The sequence below is a fragment of the Saccopteryx leptura genome, chromosome 2 (genome assembly GCF_036850995.1).
Source record: "Saccopteryx leptura isolate mSacLep1 chromosome 2, mSacLep1_pri_phased_curated, whole genome shotgun sequence".
NCBI lineage: Eukaryota > Metazoa > Chordata > Mammalia > Chiroptera > Emballonuridae > Saccopteryx > Saccopteryx leptura.
This window is the reverse complement of record NC_089504.1, coordinates 221,505,369-221,531,026: the sequence shown is the minus strand read 5'-3', so window position 1 is coordinate 221,531,026 and position 25,658 is coordinate 221,505,369. Positions and strand designations below refer to the sequence as shown.

Below are 25,658 nucleotides of genomic sequence, written 5' to 3'. Positions count from 1 at the left end.
TCTCAGCAGAAACTCTACAAGCTAGAAGAAAGTGGACCCCAATATTTAAAGCCCTGAAAGAGAGGAACTTTCAGCCAAGAATACTATACCCATCAAAGCTATCCTTCAAGTACGAAGGAGATATAAAAACATTCACAAAAACAGAAAAGATGAGAGAATTTATAAGCAGAAAGCCCCCACTCCAGGAAATACTAAAGGGGGTTTTCCAACCAGATTCAAAGAACAAAAGAAAACACCACCACAAGTAACAGCTCCACCAAGAACACAATAAAACCAAATTTAAACTGTGACAACAAAGGAAAAAAAGGGGGGAGAGGATGGAGATTAACAGTAGCAAAGGACGATGAAGTGCAGAAATACCCATAAGATAGGGTACAACAATGAATATGGTAGGTACCCTTTTCATTACTTAATGGTAACCACCCTTGAAAAAACTACCACAAAAACACTTGACTTAAAAAAGGTAGCAACTGAGGAAAGAAGTATGGAACACAAACAAACAAAAACAAATGATAGAAAAACAAAAGAGAAGAATCAAACAAGATACAAAACTAACAAAAAGCAATTTATAAAATGGCAGTAGGGAACCCACAAGTGTCAATAATTACACTAAATGTAAATGGATTAAACTTACGAATAAAAAGACACAGAGTAGCAGAATGGATTAAAAAAGAAAATCCAACTATATGCTGCCTACAAGAAACACATCTAAGCAACAAGGATAAAAACAAATTCAAAGTGAAAGGCTGGAAAACAATACTCCAAGCAAACAACACCCAAAAAAAAGCAGGTGTAGCAATACTCATATCTAATAATGCTGACTACAAGACAGAAAAAGTACTCAGAGACAAAAATGGTCATTTCATAATGATTAAGGGGAAGTTGAATCAAGAAGACATAACAATCCTTAATATATATGCACCAAACCAAGGAGCACCAAAATATATAAGACAGCTACTTATTGACCTTAAAACAAAAACTAACAAAAATACAATCATACTTGGAGACCTCAATACACCGCTGATGGCTCTAGATCGGTCATCCAAACAGAGAATCAATAAAGATATAGTGGCCTTAAACGAAATACTAGAACACCTGGATATGATAGACATCTACAGGACACTTCATCCCAAAGCGACAGAGTATACATTTTTCTCAAGTGTACATGGAACATTCTCAAGAATTGACCATATGTTGGGCCACAAAGACAGTATCAGCAAATTTAGAAAAACTGAAATTGTACCAAGCATATTTTCTGATCATAAAGCCTTGAAACTAGAATTCAACTGCAAAAAAGAGGGGAAAAACCCCACAAAAATGTGGAAACTAAACAACATACTTCTAAAAAATGAATGGGTCAAAGAAGAAATAAGCGCAGAGATCAAAAGATATATACAGACAAATGAAAATGAAAATACGACATATCAGAATCTCTGGGATGCAGCAAAAGCAGTAATAAGAGGAAAGTTCATATCACTTCAGGCCTATATGAACAAACAAGAGAGAGCCGAAGTAAACCACTTAACTTCACACCTTAAGGAACTAGAAAAAGAAGAACAAAGACAACCCAAAACCAGCCGAAGAAAGGAGATAATAAAAATCAGAGCAGAAATAAATGAAATAGAGAACAGAAAAACTATAGAAAAAATCAATAAAACAAGGAGCTGGTTCTTTGAAAAGATCAACAAAATTGACAAACCCTTGGCAAGACTCACCAAGGAAAAAAGGCACAGGACTCAAATAAATAAAATCCAAAATGAAAGAGGAGAGATCACCACAGACATCATAGATATACAAAGAATTATTGTAGAATACTATGAAAAATTATATGCCACCAAATACAACAATCTAAAAGAAATGGATAAATTCCTAGAACAATACAACCTTCCTAGACTGAGTCTTGAAGAAGCGGAAAGCCTAAACAGACCAATCAGTAGGGAGGAAATAGAAAAAACTATTAAAAACCTCCCCAAAAATAAAAGTCCAGGCCCAGACGGTTATACTAGTGAATTCTATCAAACATTCAAAGAAGACTTGGTTTCTAGTCTACTCAAAGTCTTCCAAAAAATTGAAGAAGAAGCAATACTTCCAAACACATTTTATGAGGCCAACATAACCCTCATACCAAAACGTGGCAAGGATGGCACAAAGAAAGAAAACTACAGACCAATATCTCTAATGAATACAGATGCTAAAATACTAAACAAAATACTTGCAAACCGAATACAACAACATATTAAAAAAATAATACATCATGATCAAGTGGGATTCATCCCAGAATCTCAAGGATGGTTCAACATACGCAAAACGGTTAACATAATACACCATATCAACAAAACAAAGAACAAAAACTACATGATCTTATCAATAGATGCAGAAAAGGCTTTTGATAAAATACAACACAATTTTATGTTTAAGACTCTCAACAAAATGGGTATAGAAGGAAAATATCTCAAGATGATAAAGGCCATATATGATAAACCATCAACCAACATCATATTAAACGGCATAAAACTGAGGACTTTCTACCTTAAATCAGGAACAAGACAGGGTTGTCCACTCTCTCCACTCTTATTTAACGTGGTGCTAGAAGTTCTGGCCAGAGCAATCAGACAAGACAAAGAAATAAAAGGCATCCATATCGGAAAAGAAGAAGTAAAGGTATCACTTTTTGCTGATGATATGATCCTATACATCGAAAACCCGAAGGACTCCACAAAAAGATTATTAGAAACAATAAACCAATACAGTAAGGTCGCAGGATACAAAATTAACATACAAAAGTCCATAGCCTGTCTATATGCCAACAATGAAATATTAGAAAACGAACTCAAAAAAATAATCCCCTTCACGATTGCAACAAAAAAAATAAAATACCTTGGAATAAACATAACAAAGAATGTAAAGGACCTATATAACGAAAACTACAAGGCATTATTAAGAGAAATAGAAAAAGACACAATGAGATGGAAAAATATTCCTTGTTCTTGGATAGGAAGAATAAATATAATTAAAATGGCCATATTACCCAAAGCAATATATAAATTTAATGCAATTCCCATCAAAATTCCTATGAGATTTTTTAAAGAAATGGAACAAAAAATCATCAGATTTATATGGAACTATAAAAAACCCGAATAGCCAAAACAATCCTAAGGAAAAAGAATGAAGCTGGGGGCATTACAATACCTGACTTCAAACTATATTATAGGGCCACGATAATCAAAACAGCATGGTATTGGCAGAAAAATAGACACTCAGACCAATGGAACAGAATAGAAAGCCCAGAAATAAAACCACATATATATGGTCAAATAATCTTTGATAAAGGGGCCAACAACACACAATGGAGAAAAGAAAGCCTCTTCAATAAATGGTGTTGGGAAAACTGGAAAGCCACATGCAAAAGAATGAAACTCGACTACAGCCTGTCCCCGTGTAGTAAAATTAATTCAAAATGGATCAAAGACCTAAATATAAGATCTGAAACAATAAAGTACATAGAAGAAGACATAGGTACTAAAATCATGGACCTGGGTTTTAAAGAGCATTTTATGAACTTGACTCCAATGGCAAGAGAAGTGTAGGCAAAGATAAATGAATGGGACTACATCAGAATAAAAAGTTTTTGCTCAGCAAGAGAAACTGATATCAAAATAAACAGACAGCCAACTAAATGGGAAATGATATTTTCAAACAACAGCTCAGATAAGGGCCTAATATCCAAAATATACAAAGAACTCATAAAACTCAACAACAAACAAACAAACAATCCAATAAAAAAATGGGAAGAGGATATGAACAGACACTTCTCCCAGGAAGAAATACAAATGGCCAACAGATATATGAAAAGATGCTCAGCTTCATTAGTTATTAGAGAAATGCAAATCAAAACTACAATGAGATACCACCTCACCCCTGTTAGATTAGCTATTATCAACAAGACGGGTAATAGCAAATGTTGGAGAGGCTGCGGAGAAAAGGGAACTCTCATCCACTGTTGGTGGGACTGTAAAGTAGTACAACCATTATGGAGGAAAGTATGGTGGTTCCTCAAAAAACTGCAAATAGAACTACCTTATGACCCAGCAATCCCTCTACTGGGTATATACCCCAAAACCTCAGAAACATTGATATGTAAAGACACATGTAGCCCCATGTTCATTGCAGCACTGCTCACAGTGGCCAAGACATGGAAACAACCAAAAAGCCCTTCAATAGAAGACTGGATAAAGAAGATGTGGAACATATACACTATGGAATACTACTCAGCCATAAGAAATGATAATATCAGATCATTTACAGCAAAATGGTGGGATCTTGATAACATTATATGGAGTGAAATAAGTAAATCAGAAAAAACCAAGAACTACATGATTCCATACATTGGTGGAACATAAAAACGAGACTAAGAGACATGGACAAGAGTGTGGTGGTTACCAGGGGTGGGGGGAGGGAGGACATGGGAGGGAGGGAGGGAGAGAGTTAGGGGGAGGGGGAGGGGCACAGAGAACTAGATAGAGGGAGGCGGAGGACAATCTGACTTTGGGCGAGGGGTATGCAACATAATTTAATGACAAAATAACCTAGACATGTTTTCTTTGAATATATGTACCCTGATTTATTAATGTCATCCCATTATCATTAATAAAAATTTATTAAAAAACAAAACAAAACAAAACAAAAACCCCGAATAGCCAAAGCAATCCTAAAGAAAAAGAATGAAGCTGGAGGCATTACAATTCCTGACTTCAAACTATATTATAGGGCCACGACAATCAAAACAGCACGGTATTGGCAGAAAAATAGACACTCAGACCAATGGAACAGAATAGAAAGTCCAGAAATAAAACCACATATATATAGTCAAATAATTTTTTATAAAGGGGCCAAGAACACACAATGGAGAAAAGAAAGCCTCTTCAATAAATGGTGCTGGGAAAACTGGAAAGCCACATGCAAAAGAATGAAATTGGACTACAGTCTGACCCCCTGGACTAAAATTAACTCAAAATGGATCAAAGATCTAAACATAAGACCTGAAACAATTAAGTACATAGAAGACGACATAGGTACTAAACTCATGGACCTGGGTTTTAAAGAGCATTTTATGAATTCGACTCCAAAGGCAAGAGAAGTGAAGGCAAAAATTAATGAATGGGACTACATCAGACTAAGAAGTTTTTGCTCAGCAAGAGAAACTGATAACAAAATAAACAGACAGCCAACTTAATGGGAAATGATATTTTCAAATAACAGCTCAGATAAGGGCCTAATATCCAAAATATACAAAGAACTCATAAAACTCAACAACAAACAAACAAACAATCCAATAAAAAAATGGGAAGAGGATATGAACAGACACTTCTCCCAGGAAGAAATACAAATGGCCAACAGATATATGAAAAGATGCTCAGCTTCATTAGTTATTAGAGAAATGCAAATCAAAACTACAATGAGATACCACCTCACCCCTGTTAGATTAGCTATTATCAACAAGACGGGTAATAGCAAATGTTGGAGAGGCTGCGGAGAAAAGGGAACTCTCATCCACTGTTGGTGGGACTGTAAAGTAGTACAACCATTATGGAGGAAAGTATGGTGGTTCCTCAAAAAACTGCAAATAGAACTACCTTATGACCCAGCAATCCCTCTACTGGGTATATACCCCAAAACCTCAGAAACATTGATATGTAAAGACACATGTAGCCCCATGTTCATTGCAGCACTGCTCACAGTGGCCAAGACATGGAAACAACCAAAAAGCCCTTCAATAGAAGACTGGATAAAGAAGATGTGGCACATATACACTATGGAATACTACTCAGCCACAAGAAATGATGAGATCGAATCATTTACAGCAAAATGGTGGGATCTTGATAACATTATATGAAGTCAAATAAGTAAATCAGAAAAAACCAGGAACTGCATTATTCCATACATAGATGGGACATAAAAGTGAAACTAAGAGACACTGATAAGAGTGTGGTGGTTACGGGGGGGGGGGGGGGGGGGGGGGGGGGGGGAAGGGGGAGGGGGAGGGGCACAAAGAAAACTAGATAGAAGGTGACAGAGGACAATCTGACTTTGGGTGATGGGTATGCAACATAAGTGAATGAAAAGATAACCTGGACTTGTTATCTTTGAATATATGTATCCTGATTTATTGATGTTGCCCCATTAAAAATAAATTAAAAATAAATAAATAAAAATAAAATAAACATATATTCTAAGGAACCTTTCAAAATTATTAGTCTTATAAGTAGTTACTGAGTTTAAGATTTTTTTTTTTTTGTATTTTTTCTGAAGCTGGAAACGGGGAGAGACAGTCAGACAGACTCCTGCATGCGCCCGACCGGGATCCACCCGGCACGTCCACCAGGGGCGATGCTCTGCCCCCTCTGGGGGGTTGCTCTGCCGCGACCAGAGCCACTCTAGCTCCTGGGGTAGAGGTCAAGGAGCCATCCCCAGCGCCCGGGCCATCTTTGCTCCAATGGAGCCTTGGCTGCGGGAAGGGAAGAGAGAGACAGAGAGGAAGGCGGGGGTGGAGAAGCAAATGGGCGCTTCTCCTATGTGCCCTGGCTGGGAATCGAACCTGGGTCCCCCACACGCCAGGCCGACGCTTTTCCACTGAGCCAACCGGCCAGGGCAGTGGTTACTGAGTTTAAAAAGACATCAAAATAGAAAATACAGACTATTTTGAGTACAGATGATAATCAGGAATTTCCTCTTGATACCCAAAAATACAGAACAATTGGGCAGTGGTCTGTCAATGGGATCCAGTTACTAAGAAAACCCCCCTGGCACTCGGGGGTGAGGAACACGTTACCTCTTTGACATTCTGTAAGGTTTCAGGTGTGATAGTGAAATCCACGGGACTTGGAGTCAATTTCCCCTTCAGAGGCTGAAACGGGAAGGTAAACCAAAATCAGCTGCTTGAGGGCCAAGAGTCCTGCAGGTCAACCTTGTCCTTCCCTTTCTGAAGAAATCAAATGTACTAAGAGGCAGGATACTTGGGTTCTAAATGCAGCTCTGCCAAAACACACCGTGTGTTCTATGCCAGAGTTCTTCATGCCTCAGTTTCCTTAGCTGTAAACTGAGGGGATAAACTTAATCTCTAAGGTCTCTTTCAGGTCCAGAATTTAAAAATTAGACTTAAACAGTGTGGTATTACTGGGAGATATTTTAAAACTCTCTCTCAGAATTAGAGCTAACACCAGAGTGCCACTATGATGTGCCACTAAAGCAACACAGTGACCCTTCAGGTGCTGCAGCTGTCACTGGTCCCATTTCACAGATGAGGACAGTGAGAACACACAGTGCTTCAACGTCTTGCTCAAGCAAGAGGCAGAGCTGAGATGCAGACCTAGGCAGTCTGGCCCCAGTGCCCACTGATGCTGCGAGCCGCTTGGTCGGACAATCGCCCCCTGGAGGAACCACTCCTCCAGGATGATGATGAGTATTACTGTAACAATCTAACAGGGATCACCTCTATGTTACACACTGCAGAACCCCCCAGTACAGCTGAGCTCCATGAGGTCCACCTGGCGCCCAGATGGCAGGGAGCCACACGGAGGAAGGTGGCACTAACCAGTTGGCCTAGTCTACTCATTTACCAAAAGCTAATTCTAGGGAATACTATCCTGGAATATATCCTTTTTATTAATAGGTTCTTGAACATATTCTTTAGTATGTTCTTGCTCATAGGACGTAAAGGGATATTGAACATGCCATCAATTATAGGTCCATCTTCCACAGGCTGCATGTGATCCTTAAAGGCCACATACTGATCAAGTGCCAGGAATGGGGAGGAAGCCAGATGGTTTGGCCAGGGCAGCTACCCTCAGGGGACCTGGGACAGGGCTCTGTGGTCAGAAGCAGGCCTGAGTTAGAGAGGAAGGGACTCACTGTGGGTAGGGTGCTGATTTGGGCTCCTTCTTCACAAAGTTGGAGGTTCTTTTTATTAATACAAAAAAGATATGTGTTTTTTAGGGAATAACCTACACTTTTATTTTCCTTTTTGTGACACAGAGAGTGGGACAGATAGGGACAGACAGGAAGGGAGAGAGATGAGAAGCATTAATTCTTCATTGTGGCACCTTAGTTGTTCACTGATTGCTTTCTCATATGTGCCTTGTCCGGGGTGCTACAGCAGAGCGAGTAACCCCTTGCTCAAGCCAGCAACCTTGGGCTTCAAGCCAGCGACCTTTAGGCTCAAGCCAATGACCATGGGGTCATGTCTATGATCCCATGCTCAAGCCAGCGACTTCAGGGCTTCGAACCTGGGTCCTCTATGGCCCAGTCCGACACTCTATCCACTGTGCCACCACATGGTCAGGCAGGGAATAACCTATGTTTAACAAAGATTTGTTTTGCTTCAATTTAAAGACCCAAAAAATAAAAATAACCATTTAACAAATTAAAAAATATTTTGATATTTTATACAAGTTTATACAACATATTTTATCACTAAGAGGCAAACTCTGTGATTATTAAAAATTTATTAAGGGGAAATCACAAATGTTGGAAGTGCTGAAAAGTCACAAAATGATGCCAATAAAGAACATTAGTGATTTTGCCAATCTTGTGCACGAGACATTTAAGTCTTACATTTTAACTTAATCACTATTAAAGTACTCGTGGACATTTCATAATAGCGCAAAAGAAATGCAATTGTAAATTTCCGCTCCAAATTAACCCACATCAACACGTAGTGCTAGAAGAGCCCTGGTTTACTGTGGCCTGTGGTAAGGACTTCTGGGAGTCGGCCAGGTGAGCAGCCGCTGCAGCCAGGACCTCCGTGCTCTCAGCCGCCATTTCTGGCTGCACTGCTGCGAGCCTCCAAGAGCCCCAGTCTGGCTACCTTCTGTCCCTGAACTTCTCAGAGTCCACCTGAAGCTGGACGTACCTGAGGCTGAGTCTGGGAGCCATGCGAAGAGGGAGCCTGCTACTGGGGATGCAGGACAGAGGGGGCAGGACGGCCCTGAACCAGCTGTGGGTTCGGGGAAGGGGAGGCCCACATGGCGGCTACTGTGACAGAGCCCAGATTGGCCTGAGACACAAGGGAGTCCAGGGTTGTGAAACTGAGTATGTCACTGTGTGTCAGACTGAGGGCAGACACTGCCAGCCACTGCTCAGCTCCGCATGGCCAAGGCACAGCATCAGCTGGGCTGCAGAGGACTCCCTGGAGAATTTAGTTGCCTAGGGGGGGAGGAGGATCCAGCACCCTAGCTAACATGTGACAGGAATTTTTAAAGAACATTACGTCACTGTAAAATATCAGCAGAAGGTGTTAGGAGGGGCCCTCCCGGGGCCTGAGTGCCCCTGTACATTCTTGTGGATATGCCACAAATGGAGGCCCAGACTGCTCTTTACCGGGGCCGGGCCACTTCTGAGTAGTGTGCCGTGCAGCGTGAGGGTGAGGCAAATCCCCTCGAGGACAAAGGTCAGGCTCACTCACTACTGGTGACAGAGGTGGGTCCCCGGCTGGCACTCTGCAACTGGGGCACAAGCCCCTCAGGTGCAGTGTCATTTGGGCCTATGGCATCTGTCGGGGACTTGGGCCCAGGAAATGACACGCACACTGATGAGCATGCTACTGGCTGTGCCGAAAAAAGGCCCCTTGTCTCTGACCTAGGAGCTATGCATTGCAGCGGAAGCGAGACAGCAACAGGCTAACTGACGAGCCTAGACGCAGATAGAATCCCAGACCGCACAGAGGTTCCTATTCAGTACCAGAGCACCAAGGACAGCTTACAACAGAGTGAATGATGAACTCGCAGGTCTTTGTCAAGTCTTTGGCCAACAGAGACCGCTTCATGTCACAGCGCAGGGTATACTAGATGGAAAAATTGGAGAAGAGAATGTTATTTTGGTATAATTTGCTTTCAAAGAGGCAAATCAATATTTTAGGGAAATTTGTGAAATCAATATATACAGTAGGAGTTAATGCTCAAAATAAAGGCATTCCTGTATTTCAGAAAAACACGTTCAGGTTACTGTCAGTCTATTCCCACAGCCATCCTAAGGCTGGACCCACTGGAACACGGGTGCAGAGTCCTGCCTGCAGCAGAGAAAGGCCAGACGGTGGAAAAGGATGAGCAGGTGTAGAGGAGAAGCTTGTTTAGATTGCCCTGACACAAGGCAGCTGCCCTGAGCTTCCCCGTCCTGCTCTGTCAATGGGAACCAACCTACCCTCATTCAGTGAGAACGTACGTGTGCTGCACTCAGTGCAGGGCCTGGCACAGGGTGGCTCTCGCACACGGCAGCTGTTTTGTAGAAGGAGGACGAATGCAGCAGGACAAGAGGCCATGGACCAGCAGCTGGCACTTCCCAGATCAGCGAGCTACTGGGCACAGCTCCCCACAGAGAGCTCTGTGCATGGTGTGTACTTGGTACCACGGCAACATCAGTGTCATCCTGCACTCGGGAGCATAGGAAGGAACAATGGAGAATGCCCTAGGACTCCAGAGCATCTTAAATCTACCTCTTTATATTTTAATGTAAAGGAGGAATAAAAAGTCTTTTAAAATTTTTATTTTTGGAAATTCGAACACCTACAAAATTGAAGGAAAAAGCAGAAGGAAGGACCTGCAGATCCATCAGCATCCAGATCGGCCAGTCATGGCTGGTATCACTGAATGGCTCTGCCCAGAACCTGCCCATTGCCTGCAGAGGTGTGTCCTGCCTGCACGGGACGGGCCAGGTGGGGAGTAGAGCGCCACTCTGGCTCTTCACATCTCCATCTCTGATTACTCTGCTGGCCTCTACTCTCTTCTTGCACTAGTCCCTGTTCTGTGCTTGCTGCAAGGCTGCCCGTCCTCCCTAGGAACAGCCCATTGCGAGCTGGTCACTGTGCTGGAGGTGTGGTTTGGAACTGATACTGTTTCTTCACATGCCAGTCTGTGGGCTGAGGGACTAGGAACAGAGTGCTAGAGCATGGTGGAAGTGTTCCCAACCCAGAGGACAGGTCACCAAGGCTGCGGGATCAGAGGTGGGATTGAATTTACACCTACCTGTTGCCAAAACCCACCCTGCATGTTTGTGCAATATTGTGATTCGAGCTGAGTTGTCTGCTGCAAAGCCCAGGGTCTTTTCCCTTTATCGTGAGCTTTGCCAGTTATTAAGGCGTGATCCAGATCATCTGAGCTACAGGTCAGGGTGGTCAGACTTGAGCAGGGCACCAAAAGAAGGTGCCAAATTCTATCTTTTTCAACTGTCAGTAAATACAGTATCAACGGGCATAAAGAAAGAAGATGCTTGCCATAGATAAAGCAGACTCCTAGAAAGGGTATTTAACTGAAAAAAAGGATGACTAGCATCTCTCTGAATTAATTCTGCACACACAGTTTCAGCAGAGTGTTGGTACTGCTGCATTTTGTGTCATAGTATAAAGCCTTGCTAGAATGGCCACAGGGATTCTTGTGTGCACTTCCTAGCAATAAAGGGGAGAAAGGGACGCAGTGCATGGAGAGGCAGAGTAATAGCAGATGTCATCAAGCCTTCAGGTTAAGAAGCAATAAGCAGCCCCACCCCTACAAACTGGGGGCTCGATACTGGCTACATTTTAAATCCTTCATTCTGTCTTACCATCTTTACTTTTTTTATACTGTTACTATAGCACAATTCAAATTATAAGTGTAAAATTTCCTTGCACCTATATAATTTGAGAAGGATGTTATTAGGGTTGAACAACAACACTTTCTATCCAACATAATGCACCCAGCAATCTCTAGAGGAGGTGCAGTGAGCAGCAGGCGCAAAAAGGGCAGATGGCTTGTGGCCCTATGAGGAGGCGGCCCGTGTGACTAGTGTCACGTGCTCTTTTGTAAAGCAAGGAGGCTAGGAAAAGACTCGTCTAGAAACTGAATGAATGAATTGATGAATGAAAAAGAGATGCAAAAACCCATAATACTAGTTTCTCTCAAGAAGTGTATTTTCCTAAAGGAGCAATGATGAATCTGAATATGAATTAACGGTGGATATTTGGGAATTTTTGTTCACTTTGATAGATATGAAAATGTTCACTTAATTATTTAGGAGAATGTCCCTATTTTTTGGAGATGGATATTTAAGTATTTTGAGATGAAGTGTAAACTAACCTTGAAATGATTCAAAACATACACGAAACAAAGATGTCAAAATACCAATAAATGTTGAATCTAGGTGATATGTATAAGGGTGATAAGCTCTTATAAATATGAGCTTAAGAAGAAATCTCTTCATTTTTGGAAACTTGTGAGACATTTGGGGAGGTGTGGAATTATGTTATAATTATAGACCAAATTAAAGGAGAGCTGAGTGACTATTGGCCTTACTAAAGAATTTACCATGTAACCTCTCCTTTTGCATTTAAAAAAATAATAATTAATTAATTTATTCATTTTATTTTATTTATTTATTTATTTTTTTAATTTCTGAAGCTGGAAACGGGGAGAGACAGTCAGACAGACTCCCGCATGCGCCCGACCAGGATCCACCCAGCACGCCCACCAGGGGCGATGCTCTGTCCACCAGGGGGCGATGCTCTACCCCTCCAGGGTGTTGCTCTGCTGCGATCAGAGCCACTCTAGCGCCTGGGGCAGAGGCCAAGGAGCCATCCCCAGCGCCCGGGCCATCTTTGCTCCAATGGAGCCTTGGCTGCGGGAGGGGAAGAGAGAGACAGAGAGGAAGGGGGGGGTGGAGAAGCAAATGGGCGCTTCTCCTATGTGCCCTGGCTGGGAATTGAACCCGGGTCCCCCGCACGCCAGGCCGACGCTCTACCGCTGAGCCAACCGGCCAGGGCCTATTTATTCATTTTAGAGAGGAGAGTGAGAGAGAGAGAGAAAGAGAAAGGGGGGAGGAGCAGGAAGCATCAACTCCCATTTGTGCCTTGACCGGGCAAGTGCAGCGTTTTGAACCAGTGACCTCAGTGTTCCAGGTCCTTCTGCATTTTAACTAATTGTGTTTCCAATTTAAACACAGCTATGCAGGAATACAAACACAGTTTTGTAAGTAGCTCTGTGTCTTTCTTGGCATTATTTGGAAGAGAATGAAATTTCCAATTTTATTTTAAACAAATTAGTCTTTTAACAAGAATGATTAACAAGAGAAAGTAACAAGAAGTATGACCACTAAAAATCTGATGTTATTCTACTCAGTTTCTAATGAACATATGCTTATATTATTAAACAAACAGTTTTAAAGAGCTGTATGGGTAAAGCAGTTGATGCCGATTCAGGAAACAGAATAAAAATAATTTTCAAAAGAAATATTCATGGTATTTTCAGTCTTGCTAAAAAGGCATTTTTCATTTACTTTCATGGTGAAAACATTCCCAACCCAGAAAGCTGGTCAGTGAGGACTCAGGTTTCTACACCAGAGATCTGGATGTCTACACAAGCAGCTTCTTTAAATCTTGATGCTTATCTAATCATTACTGTTACTTCCTAGGGATTTTCCAAAACCTTTAGTATACATAGTGCCTGAAACAGGTGCACTAATAATAATGGATGAGAAACATTTCTTCTTCACAGAAAGATACTTATTGCATTAGAATTATGTACTGCATGGGCTGCTTCTTGACAGATGCTATAAGCAATCTATAAAACTCACGTACACTTGGTTAAACTCTCACAAGTGTTTTGATCATTTTTATTTTTAAAACTACTAAATATTAAGCAAGGGAATAGTCTCTACCAAGACCGAGTTATCAGCTAAAAGTTCATTAAGAAATCAAAAATTTCATAACTTTTCAGGCCTCTTGCACATACGCAAGACAAAATAGTGTCCTTTGTTTCATCTAGCATGGCAGTTGCAGCAAGACTGGTGGTATCACAAAAGTACCTTTCTTCCCACTGAATAAAGGAAAGGCTCTTTCTCCCTTTCTGAGTCATGCATCCAAACTGTGCCTGAGACAACAATAGCAACTGTGAAAGACATCCTGAACCACAGAGGTGGACAGGAAGCCATAAATTCACTTCCCCCTCATTTACAAGGTTTGTTCAATAAAGAATACAAGCCTATGTTAAAGTAGTAGCCTTTGGGTATTAAACAAAGAGATATTTATATGTATAAAAACAGACAAGTTAGTGCGGGTGCTAGAGGGGAGGGAGGGCATATCTATTACCAACTATAAAAGCACCCTTCACAGAGTCAGTGTGTCTTGAACAGAGCGCAGAGAAACAAAGGGATTGCTGAGAAGAGGTTATAGCCTGGGTCCTCTGGGATTCCTATAAAAAATCATGGGCAGACATAAAAAGTATTCCTTGGGGCAAAATGAGAAATAGATATAGAATATACATGGGCGGTAACAGCAATAAATACAGTGGTACCTTGAGATACGAGTTTAATTCGTTCTGTAACTGAGCTCGTAAGTCAGTCAACTTGTATATCAAACAAATTTCTCCCATTTAAAATAATTCAAATAGATTTAATCCGTTCCAGCCCTGTGAAACATCCCTAAACCATCCTAAATTATGAAAAAAACATGTTTTTAATTAAGAAACACAGATGTATACTTTACCAATGCGTAACAAAATATATGAAGTAAAAGAAAAAAGTGTTATGTATTTAGTACTGTATTCTTACCTTGGAGACAGACAACTGTGGCTAACGGAGGTGAATGGTGGAGGAGGAAGGAGGGAGGAAGCGATGCAGGCACTGTAGACATGTAAACTAAAACTGTACTTTCTTAACACTAAATGTAAACTAAAACTGCATTTTCTTTACTTTAAACAAAACTAAGCCTGACCTGAGGTAGCGCAGTGGGTAAAAGCATTGACTTCGAACGCTAAGGTTGCCGGTTTGAAACCCCAGGCTTGCCTGGTCAAGGCACGTATGAGAATTGATGCTTCCTGATCCTCCCCACCCTCCTCTCTCTCTGTCCCCTCTCTCTAAAATGAATAAATAAAATCTAAAAAAAAAAAGAAACAAAACTAAAACTGCACTTTCTTTACTTAAAATAAAACCACAAAAACTAAATTGTAAAAAATGCACTTTCTTAATGTTAAACTTAACCTAAGTTTAACATTACGTATTTTTCATTTAATCATCACCTGTTTTTGCCTTTTTGGCTGCACTTTCGACACTTTCACTTGCAGGACTTTTGAATAAAAATCTATCCAAAGAGGTTTGCTTTCGCCTGCCTTTTAAAATGTTACGGAAATGTGACAAACAAGTGTCATTAAAAAGTGCTGAAGCACTACCAGTTGAAACTTTTTCTGGGTGTTTCTTTTCAATGAAACTTGAAAGCTCCCTGGCTGGTTGGCTCAGTGGTAGAGTGTTGGCCTGGCGTACAGGAGTCCCGAGTTCGATTCCCGGCCAGGGCACACAGGAGAAGTGCCCATCTGCTTCCCCACCCCTCCCCCTCTCCTTCCTCTCTGTCTCTCTCTTCCCCTCCCGCAGCCGAGGCTCCATTGGAGCAAAGATGGCCCAGGCGCTGAGGATGGCTCTGTGGCCTCTGCCTCAGGTGCTAGAATGACTCTGGATGCAACAGTGACGCCCCAGAGGTTGCAGAGCATCGCCCCCTGGTGGGCATGCCGGGTGGATCCTGGTCGGGCGCATGCGGGAGTCTGTCTGACTGCCTCCCCTTTTCCAGCTTCGGAAAAAAGAAAAAAAAAGAAAAAAAAAAAGAAACTTGAAAGCTTCTCCCACATTGCCAGCATGTCTTTAATTTCACTTGTAGAAATCACTCCTCCGACTCTACTTCCTCCTCACTACTAATCTCTTGCAGAAGCTCTGTATGTTGCATCATCTGTAGCTCCTTCAACTCCTCAGTTGAGAGTTCCTCCTCATGTTCCTCAACAAGCTCATTTACATCACCCTCATCTACCTCCAGACCCATCAACTTTCTGAGGGACACAATCTCCAACACTTCTACCTTGGTCTCAGTCTCTGGTTCAAATCCTTCGAAGTCCCTGTCTACAACAACATCAGGCCATAACTTTTTCCATGCCGAGTTCAAGGTTCTTCTTGTAACCTCTTGCCATGCCAAGTCAATAATGTGTAAACATATCACGATGTTGTAGCGATCGTTCCAAAACTCTCAAAGGGTTAGAATTATATTCTCAGTCACCTCAAAGCAGTGGCAGAAAAGTGCTTTGTGTAAAGCTTTTTTAAAAAATTTATTTATTGATTTTTAGCGACAGAGGAAGGGAGAGAGGGAGAGACAGACAGACAGGGACATCAATCTGTTCCCACATGTGGCCTCACCAGGGATTCAACCAGCAACCTCTGAGCTCGAGGATGAGGCTCCAACCAACTGAGCCATCTGGCCATGGCTGTGTAAAGCTTTCTGAAGTTGGAAATGACCTACTGATCCATAGGTTGCAAGATTGAAGTCCTGTTGGGTGGGAGGTAGAGGACTTTCACAAATTTTAACTCATCGAGAATGTCATCTTCAAGACCAGGTGGGTGGGCTGGAGCATTATCAATGATTAGTAATGCTTTCATTGGGAGTTTATTTTCTTGAAGATATTTCTTCACTGCAGGACCAAAGACGAGATTTACCCATTCAATAAAAAAACTGCCATGTAACCCATGCCCTAGCATTGGCATACCACATAACCTGCAGTTTTTCTTTAAGAGTCTTGTGAGTTGCCTGACCAGGCGGGGGTGCAGTGGATGGAGCATCGGACTGGGATGTGGAAGACCCAGATTCGAGACCCCGAGGTCGCCAGCTTGAATGTGGGCTCATCTGGTTTGAGCAAGGCTCACCAGCTAGAGCCCAAGGTCGCTGGCTCGAGCAAGGGTCACTAGGTCTGCTGTAGTCCCCTGGTCAAGACACATATGAGAAGGCAGTCAATGAACAACTACAGAGCCACAACAAAGAGTTGATGTTTCTCATCTCTCTCTGTTCCTGTCTGTCTGTCCCTCTCTCTGATTCTTCCTGTCTCTGCCACACACACACACACACACACACACACACACACACACACACACACACAGAATCCTGTGAGTCTTAAAGGCTGGAAGATTTTCCGAATGATACACTAGCAGTGGCTTTACTTTACAGTCACTGCTATCATTTGCATACAATGCAAGGGTCACACGGTCCTTCATGGGTTTATGTTCTGGCAGCTTCTTCTCCTCTGCAGTGATAAAAGTCCTCCGGGTCATTTTTTCCCAAAACAATCCTGTTTTGTCACAGTTGAACGCTTGTTGGGGGATGTAGCCTTCCTTTGAGATAAGCACAGCAAAACGTGTGATGTACTCCTCAGCTGCCTTAACGTCAGCACTCGCAGCCTCACCATGTCTCACCACCGAGTGGATGCCAGATCTCTTCTTGAAATTTCCAAACCAGCCGTGACTTGCCTTAAACGTATCTTCTGCTGCCTCTTTTGAGGTTGATGGTTCTTTCTTCTTCAAGTCGCCGTAAATAATACGTGCCTTTTCGCGTATTACAGTCTCTGTCACTGTATCTCCTGCCAGCTCTTTCTCTTTCATCGACACCAGCAGAAGTTTCTCCATTTCTTCATGGATATTTGTCCTTAATTGGGACAGAATTATAGTTCCTTTCACTGGATTTGCGCTTTTGATGGCATCTTTTTGTTTAAGGATGGTACAAATTGTAGATGTATTGCGGTCATACAGCCTTGCCAGTTCAATCACTCGTACACCACGCTCATGTTTTTCTATTATTTCTTGCATTACTTCTATCGACATCATTCTCTTCTTCTCCTCACTACTATCCTTTACACTCGCTTTCTTCGGCCTCATGATAGCACACCAAAAAAGTAAAAAATGCAAAAATAATGCAAGAACAAGTACAGTGCACAAGATTCGACTTGATTCTGCGGGTAACACGTGAGAAAGAACGAGATGCTGGTGTTGTGCTGCCCATAATGGACTCGTGCGCCAATTTGCCAACTAGCGGCAGCTTCCCGAATCATGACTCGTATCTTGGAATTTTGCTTGGATCTCGAACAAAAATACGGACCGAGTTGCAGCTCATATCTTTTTTTTTGTATTTTTCTGAAGCTGGAAACAGGGAGAGACAGTCAGACAGACTCCCGCATGCGCCCGACCGGGATCCACCCGGCACGCCCACCATGGGCGACGCTCTGCCCCTCCGGGGCGTCGCTCTGCCACGACCAGAGCCACTCTAGCGCCTGGGGCAGAGGCCACGGAGCCATCCCCAGCGCCTGGGCCATCTTTGCTCCAATGGAGCCTCGGCTGCGGTAGGGGAAGAGAGAGACAGAGAGGAAGGAGGGGGGGGGGTGGAGAAGCAGATGGGCGCTTCTCCTGTGTGCCCTGGCCGGGAATCGAACCCTGGTCCCCCCCACGCCAGGCCGACACTCTACCACTGAGCCAACCGGCCAGGGCCTGCTCATATCTTAAAAAAAAAACTCGTATGTTGGTCTGCTCGTATCTCAAGGTACCGCTGTATAGGATTAAATTTGTGGATTCATCTATCAACCTTAGTGAAGACCAGGCTGTTTTGCAGGAGAAAGCTATGAAGACAACTGCACGGGACTTGGAGACTCACCTGAATGTTGACAAACACGCCATGATAAGTTTCATACAGGACTTTGTTACCCTTCACGTGCAGAGGGAACTCAAAAGGAATTTCCGTTTTGCCACTGGGGAATCTCCCTGGCTTCACCATTTCTATGGTGCTGTTGATAATCTGAATAGGCTGGAAAGAGAAATCGGCTCAGGTCATGCAAAAACTTTCAGGGCCCCTTTCACTCACTGTGACTCTTATTCGCCTGAAAAACACAGCCTGAGTCTTTGGATGCCACCGTTCTGGTGTCTGGGCAGCACAGTGTTGCATCTGGAGGTGAGCAGAGGCAGTTCAAGTGTTTGATACAATAATGATCATTTATTGAACACTCAGGTGTTCTGTGCATAGGAGGAAATGAACCGCTACTTCCCTCTCCTCTCTCCAGACATCTTAGTTAATCATCCTAACAACTGTCCCAACAAGCACCATCTTCAGAATGAAACAGCAGATACGGTAGAGTCAAGGGACTTGTCAGAGGGCTGCCATCTGCACCCAGGGCTCGTCCTGCCCAGCCTGTGCTCCACGGTCCACCAGAATCCACCGCCCTGTGAGAGGAGCAGGGCCTTTCCCGAACCTTATGTTTCTGTGCAGGGCCTCTATGGTGATACATTCGGAACCTGCCTAAAGACAGGTATGAAACCTTGACACCTTACCTTAACTGTAAGGTAGTCTAAGCCTTGGTTTAGAACAGGGGTAGTCAACCTTTTTATCCCTACTGCCCACTTTTGTATCTCTGTTAGTAGTAAAATTTTCTAACCGCCCACCGGTGACTTATAAAGTAGGGAAGTAACTTTACTTTATAAAATTTATAAGCAGAGTTACAGCATGTTGAAGCATATAATAATAATTTTACCAAGTACTTTATGTCGGATTTTTGCTAAGTTTGGCAGAATAAATCTTTATAAAACAACTTACTATAGTTAAATCTATCTTTTTATTTATACTTTGGTTGCTCTGCTACTGTCCACCATGAAAGCTGGAATGCCCACTAGTGGGCAGTAGGGACCAGGTTGACTACCACTGGTTTAGAATCACTTTGAGAAAATCCACAACTTTTGAAATAAATCTCTAAGAGCTACTGAAGGAAAATAAGAAACTTGTAGAAAACATGGGAAGGGCCTGAATGGAAATACTGTTAATGAACCCTTCTTTCCTCTTAATTCTTCCCCCAAAGATGAGAGTTAATATGTCTTCATGAAAAGGAAGCCATAAGTGTGGAACAAGTTTTCATTCTGGCAGATAGAAGTCTGCCCTAAATGACAAGAATGGCTACTGTGTGCTCACTTCGGCAGCACATGTACTAAAATTGGAACCATACAGAGATAAGTATAGTCTCTGCGCAAGGATGACGTGCAAATTCGTGAAGTGTTTCATGCCGAAAAAAAAAAAGCCACTGCTCTTACCTGAAGGCCAAATCCAATAGCAGCCATATACACACTTAAAGTAACAGTCTTTTTTGTTTGTTTTTTTAAGAAGGTGAGTGCTAGAAATCATAGCACAACTTTTCAGAAGTGCTCCAGCCTTTGTTATAGCTGGAATTAGTCCACTTATAATTCTTCTAGTCCTACCTAATAGGAATAAAAGCAAGCGGACTTCCAATAACTGGGTCTATTCAGAATCAATATATCTATTTTTTCAGTTTGATTAGTAAGTACAGTAGTAAAAGTGTGACTACCACCCACTCCAGTACTTGAAAAATAATGACAAATAACAATAACAAAGCCAGATAGCAGGTAAAAACCACCATAAACACTTGAATAATGAACTAATAATGTGCAATCCAAGCACTTACCTTCACTGAATTATAGAAGGCTTCGAACACACCCACACTCTTGGCGCTGAGCTGGAGGTTCACGGTTCCTTCCACTGTCAAAGAGATTCCCTGGTGCTGGACAGAATCCTTCCCACATATGACCACCACACCTGACAGCATTTCCTAGGAGAGGAGGCAGCCGCTAGTCAGATTAGGAGATCTCTTCATTCACCTTGTTTATTAGCAAAAGTAAGCCACCTTCACAATCAATTTGTTCAAAGATGCAGACATTCACTGAGTACTTACTACAGACCAGACACCTGGAGGTCAAGGTGAGCAGGAAGGGCCCCAGGTGGGGGTTGGGATGGCCACTGATAATACCAGGGCAGACGGGACATACACTGATGGGCAAGGAATCTCATCCCACCTAGTCCTTCCAGACAAATTTTCATTCCAGGCAAATTTTCCTTTGCTCCAGCTGAGAGGTCCTAACAAATGTATGATTTCAAAAGGGCAAAGAAAAAGGCCTGGGCAAATGTCAGATTCATGGCCCCATGTCTGGTAATGATCTCTTCAGAAAAAAACACGATAAAATAAAACCCTTTTTTAGGTTCTTTCTCAACTATGGTGACAAAAATGACTATACATTTTCAAGTGCACGAGTACCTTAATACAACTGTTAGCCCAGCAAGCCTCACTGGAGAGATCTAGAGGTTATTAACACAACACGTGAAGGCAACACTGCATTTTCATTGAATAACTTCCTGGTCCCTCCATGTCCTCCTGATTCACTCTGGCAAACATTCCAGTCCAGATTTCCCTGGTTCATAAATCATTTAAAAAAGATTTCACAACAGATTGTCTATTCATTTATGTGAAGATCATTACTAAGTAAGATAATATGGACATTAATGACATTTCTTTCTAGGATGGCAGTTTCTTCCTGTGGGCATAGAATTTGATAGTCTCAATTTGCTATGGGGGTAGGGAGATGAGAGGAAAAGGAAGTTGAGATTAAATAGCATCACCCAGAGCAGAAAGAGATTCTACAATAAATACAAAACAATGAGTTTCTTAAATGACTTTCAGAAATTTAGCATGACTTGCCAAATGGTAATATGATAGAAAACTGTTGACAAAACAAACAAAAAAAACCTCAGCAAAAATTAAAAATGGCCTACAGATCGAGGCATCAAAAAAGAAAAAAAAAATCTGCCCTATTGGTGTTTAAATCTGTTTACCCTTTATTTCCTCTAGTCATCTACTGAAAAAAGTTATATTAAGTTTTCACCTTACGTGAAATTTTGGAAGCAGGGAACATTCTATGTCCCTTAGGTGTGTTAAGTACTTTGTTTTTCTTTCCCACTCCCCATGCCAAAGACCTAAAAGTCTATTTTTTTATAGGGACAGAGAGAAAGAATCAGAGAGAGGTTTAGATAGGGATAGACAGATAGGAACAGAGAGAGATGAGAAGCATCAATCATCAGTTTTTTGTTGCGACACCTTAGTTGTTCACTGATTGCTTTCTCGTGTGCCTTGACCGCGGGCCTTCAGCAGACTGAGCAACCCCTTGCTTGAGCCAGCAACTTTGGGTCCAAGCTGGTGAGTTTTTGCTCAAACCAGAAGAGCCCGTGCTCAAGCTGGCGACCTCAGGGTCTCGAACCTGGGTCTTCCACATCCCAGTCCGACGCTCTATCCACTGCGCCACCACCTGGTCAGGCCTAAAAGGCTAAATTAAAACAAACACTATCATCTCCATTTTAAGCAGAATTCAAGGAGTAGAACTTACTTTGTTTTTTCTTTTTCTCTTTCTTTTCCAAGTGAGTCTGTCTATGGTGGATAGACAGACTCCTTCCTGCATGCACCCCAACTGGGATCCACCTAGCAACCCCTGTCTGGAGCCAATGATCTGCCCATCTAGGGCATGCTGGCAACTGAGCTATTTTTAACGTCTGAGATGGAGGCTCCAGGGAGCTATCCTCAGCACCCAGGGCTCATGTGGTCAAACCAACTGAGCCATGGCTGCAGGAGGAGAAGAGAGAAAGAGAGATAGAAGGAGGAGGGAAGAGGAGAAAAAGCAGATGGTCACTTCTCCTGTGTGCCCTGACCAAGAATCAAATCCGGATTTCCACACACCAAACCAATGCCCTACCACTGAGCAAACCAGCCAGGGCTCATTTTGTTCTTAATGTTAAAAATCTCATGAGCAAATTTAAATGAAAATTCCTCTGAAATATTTTTAAATTTAATTAAAATTAATTCTCATAAAAATGAGACTCAGAGACATGGACAAGAGTGTGGGGGTTACAGGGTAAGGGGAAGGAGACAGAGGGGGTTGGAGGAGGGGAGGGGCACAAAGAAAACCAGTTAGAAGGTGATGGAAGACAATTGGATTTTGGGTGATGGGAATGCAGCATAATCAAATGTCAAAATAACCTAAAGATGTTTTCTCTGAACAGATGTACCCTGATTTATCAATGTCCCCCATTAAAATTCATCAAAAAAATTAATTCTATTAATTTTTGTATAACCCAAATGAAAGAGAAATCTAAAATTTACAAATTAAAATCCACCAGTATATTTTAAAAAATATACTGCAGCCTTGGCTAGACAGCTCGGATGGTTAGAGCATCATCCAGAAGCGCAGAGGTTGCCGGTTCAACCCCTGGTCAGGGCACATACAGGAACATACCAATGTTCCTGTCTGTCTCTCTCTCTCCGTACCTCTCTTGCTAAAATAAATTAAAAAATTTTAAAAAATGTTTCACTGAGCCTGACCGGGCGGTGGCGCAGTGGATAGAGCGTCGGATTGGGATGCGGAAGACCCAGGTTCGAAACCCCAAGGTCACCAGCTTGAGTGCAGGCTCATCTGGTTTGAGCAAAGCTCAGCAGCTTCAGCCCAAGGTCGCTGGCTCGAGCAAGGGGTTACTCAGTCTGCTGAAGGCCCGTGGTCAAGGCACATATGAGAAAGCAATCAATGAACAACTAAGGTGTTGCAAAGTGCAACGAAAAACTAATGATTGATTCTTCTCATCTCTCCGTTCCTGTCTGTCTGTCCCTATCCCTCTCTCTGACTCTCTTTCTCTGTGGGGGAAAAAAAAAATTAAAGAAAAAAATAATAAAAAATGCTTCACTGATATGTCCCAGAGATAAATTGAGACAAAATAATTTCATAAACTTGATCAATTAAACAACACAGTAACACTTGAGGAAAGTTCTGCTTCTTTTTAATCCTAACATTTTCAGTTAGCCTCCTGGGAACAGGACCTGGACTGAGCACCGGTTGGCACATTAAGAACACAACATTAGCACCTTCCTAAATCCCTACTGCGTAACAAGGAAAAAGCAGTGAAGTACCTTGAAAGTGAGCAGGATAAATATTTTATGATCCAAGGGGCTCTTCTGTCATTCTTTGATTTTAATTAAGAAAGAAAACAGTAGAGAGAATACAAAATTAATAAAATATTTGTTGATAAATTAGGCACTCTAACAAATACACAGGCCTATTCAATTCCTACCAACAAAAGGATATAGAATTAGTCCAAGTATAGTCCAAGGAGCCAAGAATTTTAGAAAGAGAAGATAGTTCAACAAGTTAAGACTCACAGTAATGAGAAAACAATTTCTTTCTTGTTTTTTTTAATTGAGCTGTAATTGATATATAACATTCTATTAGTTTTAGGTTTACCAGAGAATTCCTCATTAATCCTAGCAAAGGAGGATAGAATGAACTTGAATAATTAAACATTAAGGAAAACTGGCAGACTTCCTGGAGAAATTCCCCCGCAGACTTGTATCTAAACTTTCAACAAGGAGAAAACAAGACAGTGCTGATACCTTACCCAAGTGGGAGTTTGTCAACCGAGGGCCATGACTTGGAAGAGATGCCACTCACAGACTCAAGGATGGCAGTGAACCCACATGTATGCTATTGTTTAGGGAGAAGAGCCATCACTTTGGGCCTATTGTCAAGAAGGCCCTTGACCTAAGAAAGGTTAAGAAACACTGATGAGAGAAATGCAGGCCCCGTAGATGTGTGCATGCACAAGACATAGGTAACAGATCCCAACTTTCGACTGCACATCTTGCCCCTCCCAGGGCCTTGGACCCATGCTGTCCATCAGGGTGGGCCTGTACAACGCCTTGGATCACACCAGCACGTGAAACCTTCCTCCTCTGGGAGTGATGTGTTGTTCACAGGAACCACACTACAGGCAGGGAGCCTGCTGCAGTCAGCTTATATCTCTGCCCCGGAGGAAATGCCCCAGCAGCCGTCTTCTTCAACCACAGACCAAAACATCAAGCTGGGAACAGGGTGTTCACAGGCTGCTGGTCACACCCGCCTCCCAGCCATACTGGCTTTCTCAGCAGAAACTACTGCCGTAAGGACAGAAAGAGACTACCTTTTCTCACTGTCTTCTCTAAAAGGCCACTACCAAACTACACTTTTTTCTTTCTTGTTCTTGGGCATTAATACCAAACTCACAACTGGGACTCTGGGTTTGAAGATGGTGGCCTCAAGTCAGCATCCCCCTCTGGCTTCCTGGGATCACCAAAAAGAACAAGAAACAAAACCACAAACTCCATTTTTGGCAAAGCAAGGACAGTTAAATACTATGAAGTAGGTGAAAGTTGCTAAAAAGAGTAGAGAGGGGGTGGGGTAACATGCAGTAACAAACCAAAGCAAGGCCCCTTGGCTGTAGAAACACACACTTCTAGAAGGTGAGGGCATGGCTGCAGGAAGTGGTCAGGTTCTAAGAAGCAGAGGAGGCAGAACCCAGTGAGGAATCCCACAAATGCGCACTGAGGAGGCCTCAGTCTGTCTCTGCAGCAGTGGGAGGCAACCACGCCCTCTGCCCTGAGAACCTCCCCTAGCTGCTTATTTTATAGGTAGAAGAAGAATAAAGAAAATCACATGTAAAACCTCAGTCAAATTATTCTAGGAATAAATTAATCTCCTACAAGAAGGTAACATTAAATGAACCAGCAGAGGCTCTGGCCAGGTAGCTCAGTTGGTTACAGCACTGTCCTGATATGCCAAGATTGTGGTTTCAATTACCGGTCAGGCACATACAAGAATCAACCAATGACATAAGTAAGTGGATCAACAAATCAAAGTTTATCTCTTTCTCTCTGTCTCACTCCCTTTCTCTCTCTCCCTAAAAGTCAATTAAAAAAAAAAAAAACCCCAGCAGAGCAGCACAGGACATGTAATGGATTTAAAAATGAGAGAGGGAGGAGGATAAGAAAGAAATGCAAGTGGCTGAAGATGCATACACAATACACAAATAACCTCACTCTTCTACTTAAAGGAACTTGACAGAGGCTCCCAGTCTCATTCAAGGTAAATAAAGGCCAGTCATTTTGATGACCTACAAAGGGAGATATGCCCCTCCTCCTGACCTGTCTGACCTCACCTCT

The 25,658-nt window shown here is 42.4% G+C and overlaps 1 protein-coding gene and 1 non-coding gene across 4 annotated transcripts in view; one reads left to right on the top strand and one right to left on the bottom strand.

Moving 5' to 3' along the window:
• VPS26C (VPS26 endosomal protein sorting factor C) overlaps positions 1–25,658 on the bottom strand; it is a 64,749-nt gene that overhangs the window by 26,951 nt on the left and 12,140 nt on the right. Inside the window, exons 1-5 of one of the 3 annotated variants that reach the window (XM_066370211.1) lie at positions 23,595–23,623; positions 20,277–20,420; positions 18,467–18,616; positions 9,758–9,838; positions 6,830–6,904 (exon numbers count right to left, since the gene is read on the bottom strand). In XM_066370211.1, coding sequence (XP_066226308.1) covers positions 6,830–6,904; positions 9,758–9,838; positions 18,467–18,616; positions 20,277–20,417 — 447 coding nt within the window. In that variant the 5' untranslated portion in view covers positions 20,418–20,420; positions 23,595–23,623. Of the gene's footprint in view, positions 1–6,829; positions 6,905–9,757; positions 9,839–18,466; positions 18,617–20,276; positions 20,421–20,903; positions 21,030–23,594; positions 23,624–25,658 lie in introns of those variants that run through there. The other 2 variants (XM_066370210.1, XM_066370209.1) reach the window with 2 other exon arrangements.
• Positions 19,761–19,864, top strand: LOC136396543 (U6 spliceosomal RNA). Its single transcript, XR_010749814.1, has one exon. It is a non-coding gene; the product is annotated as a U6 spliceosomal RNA (small nuclear RNA).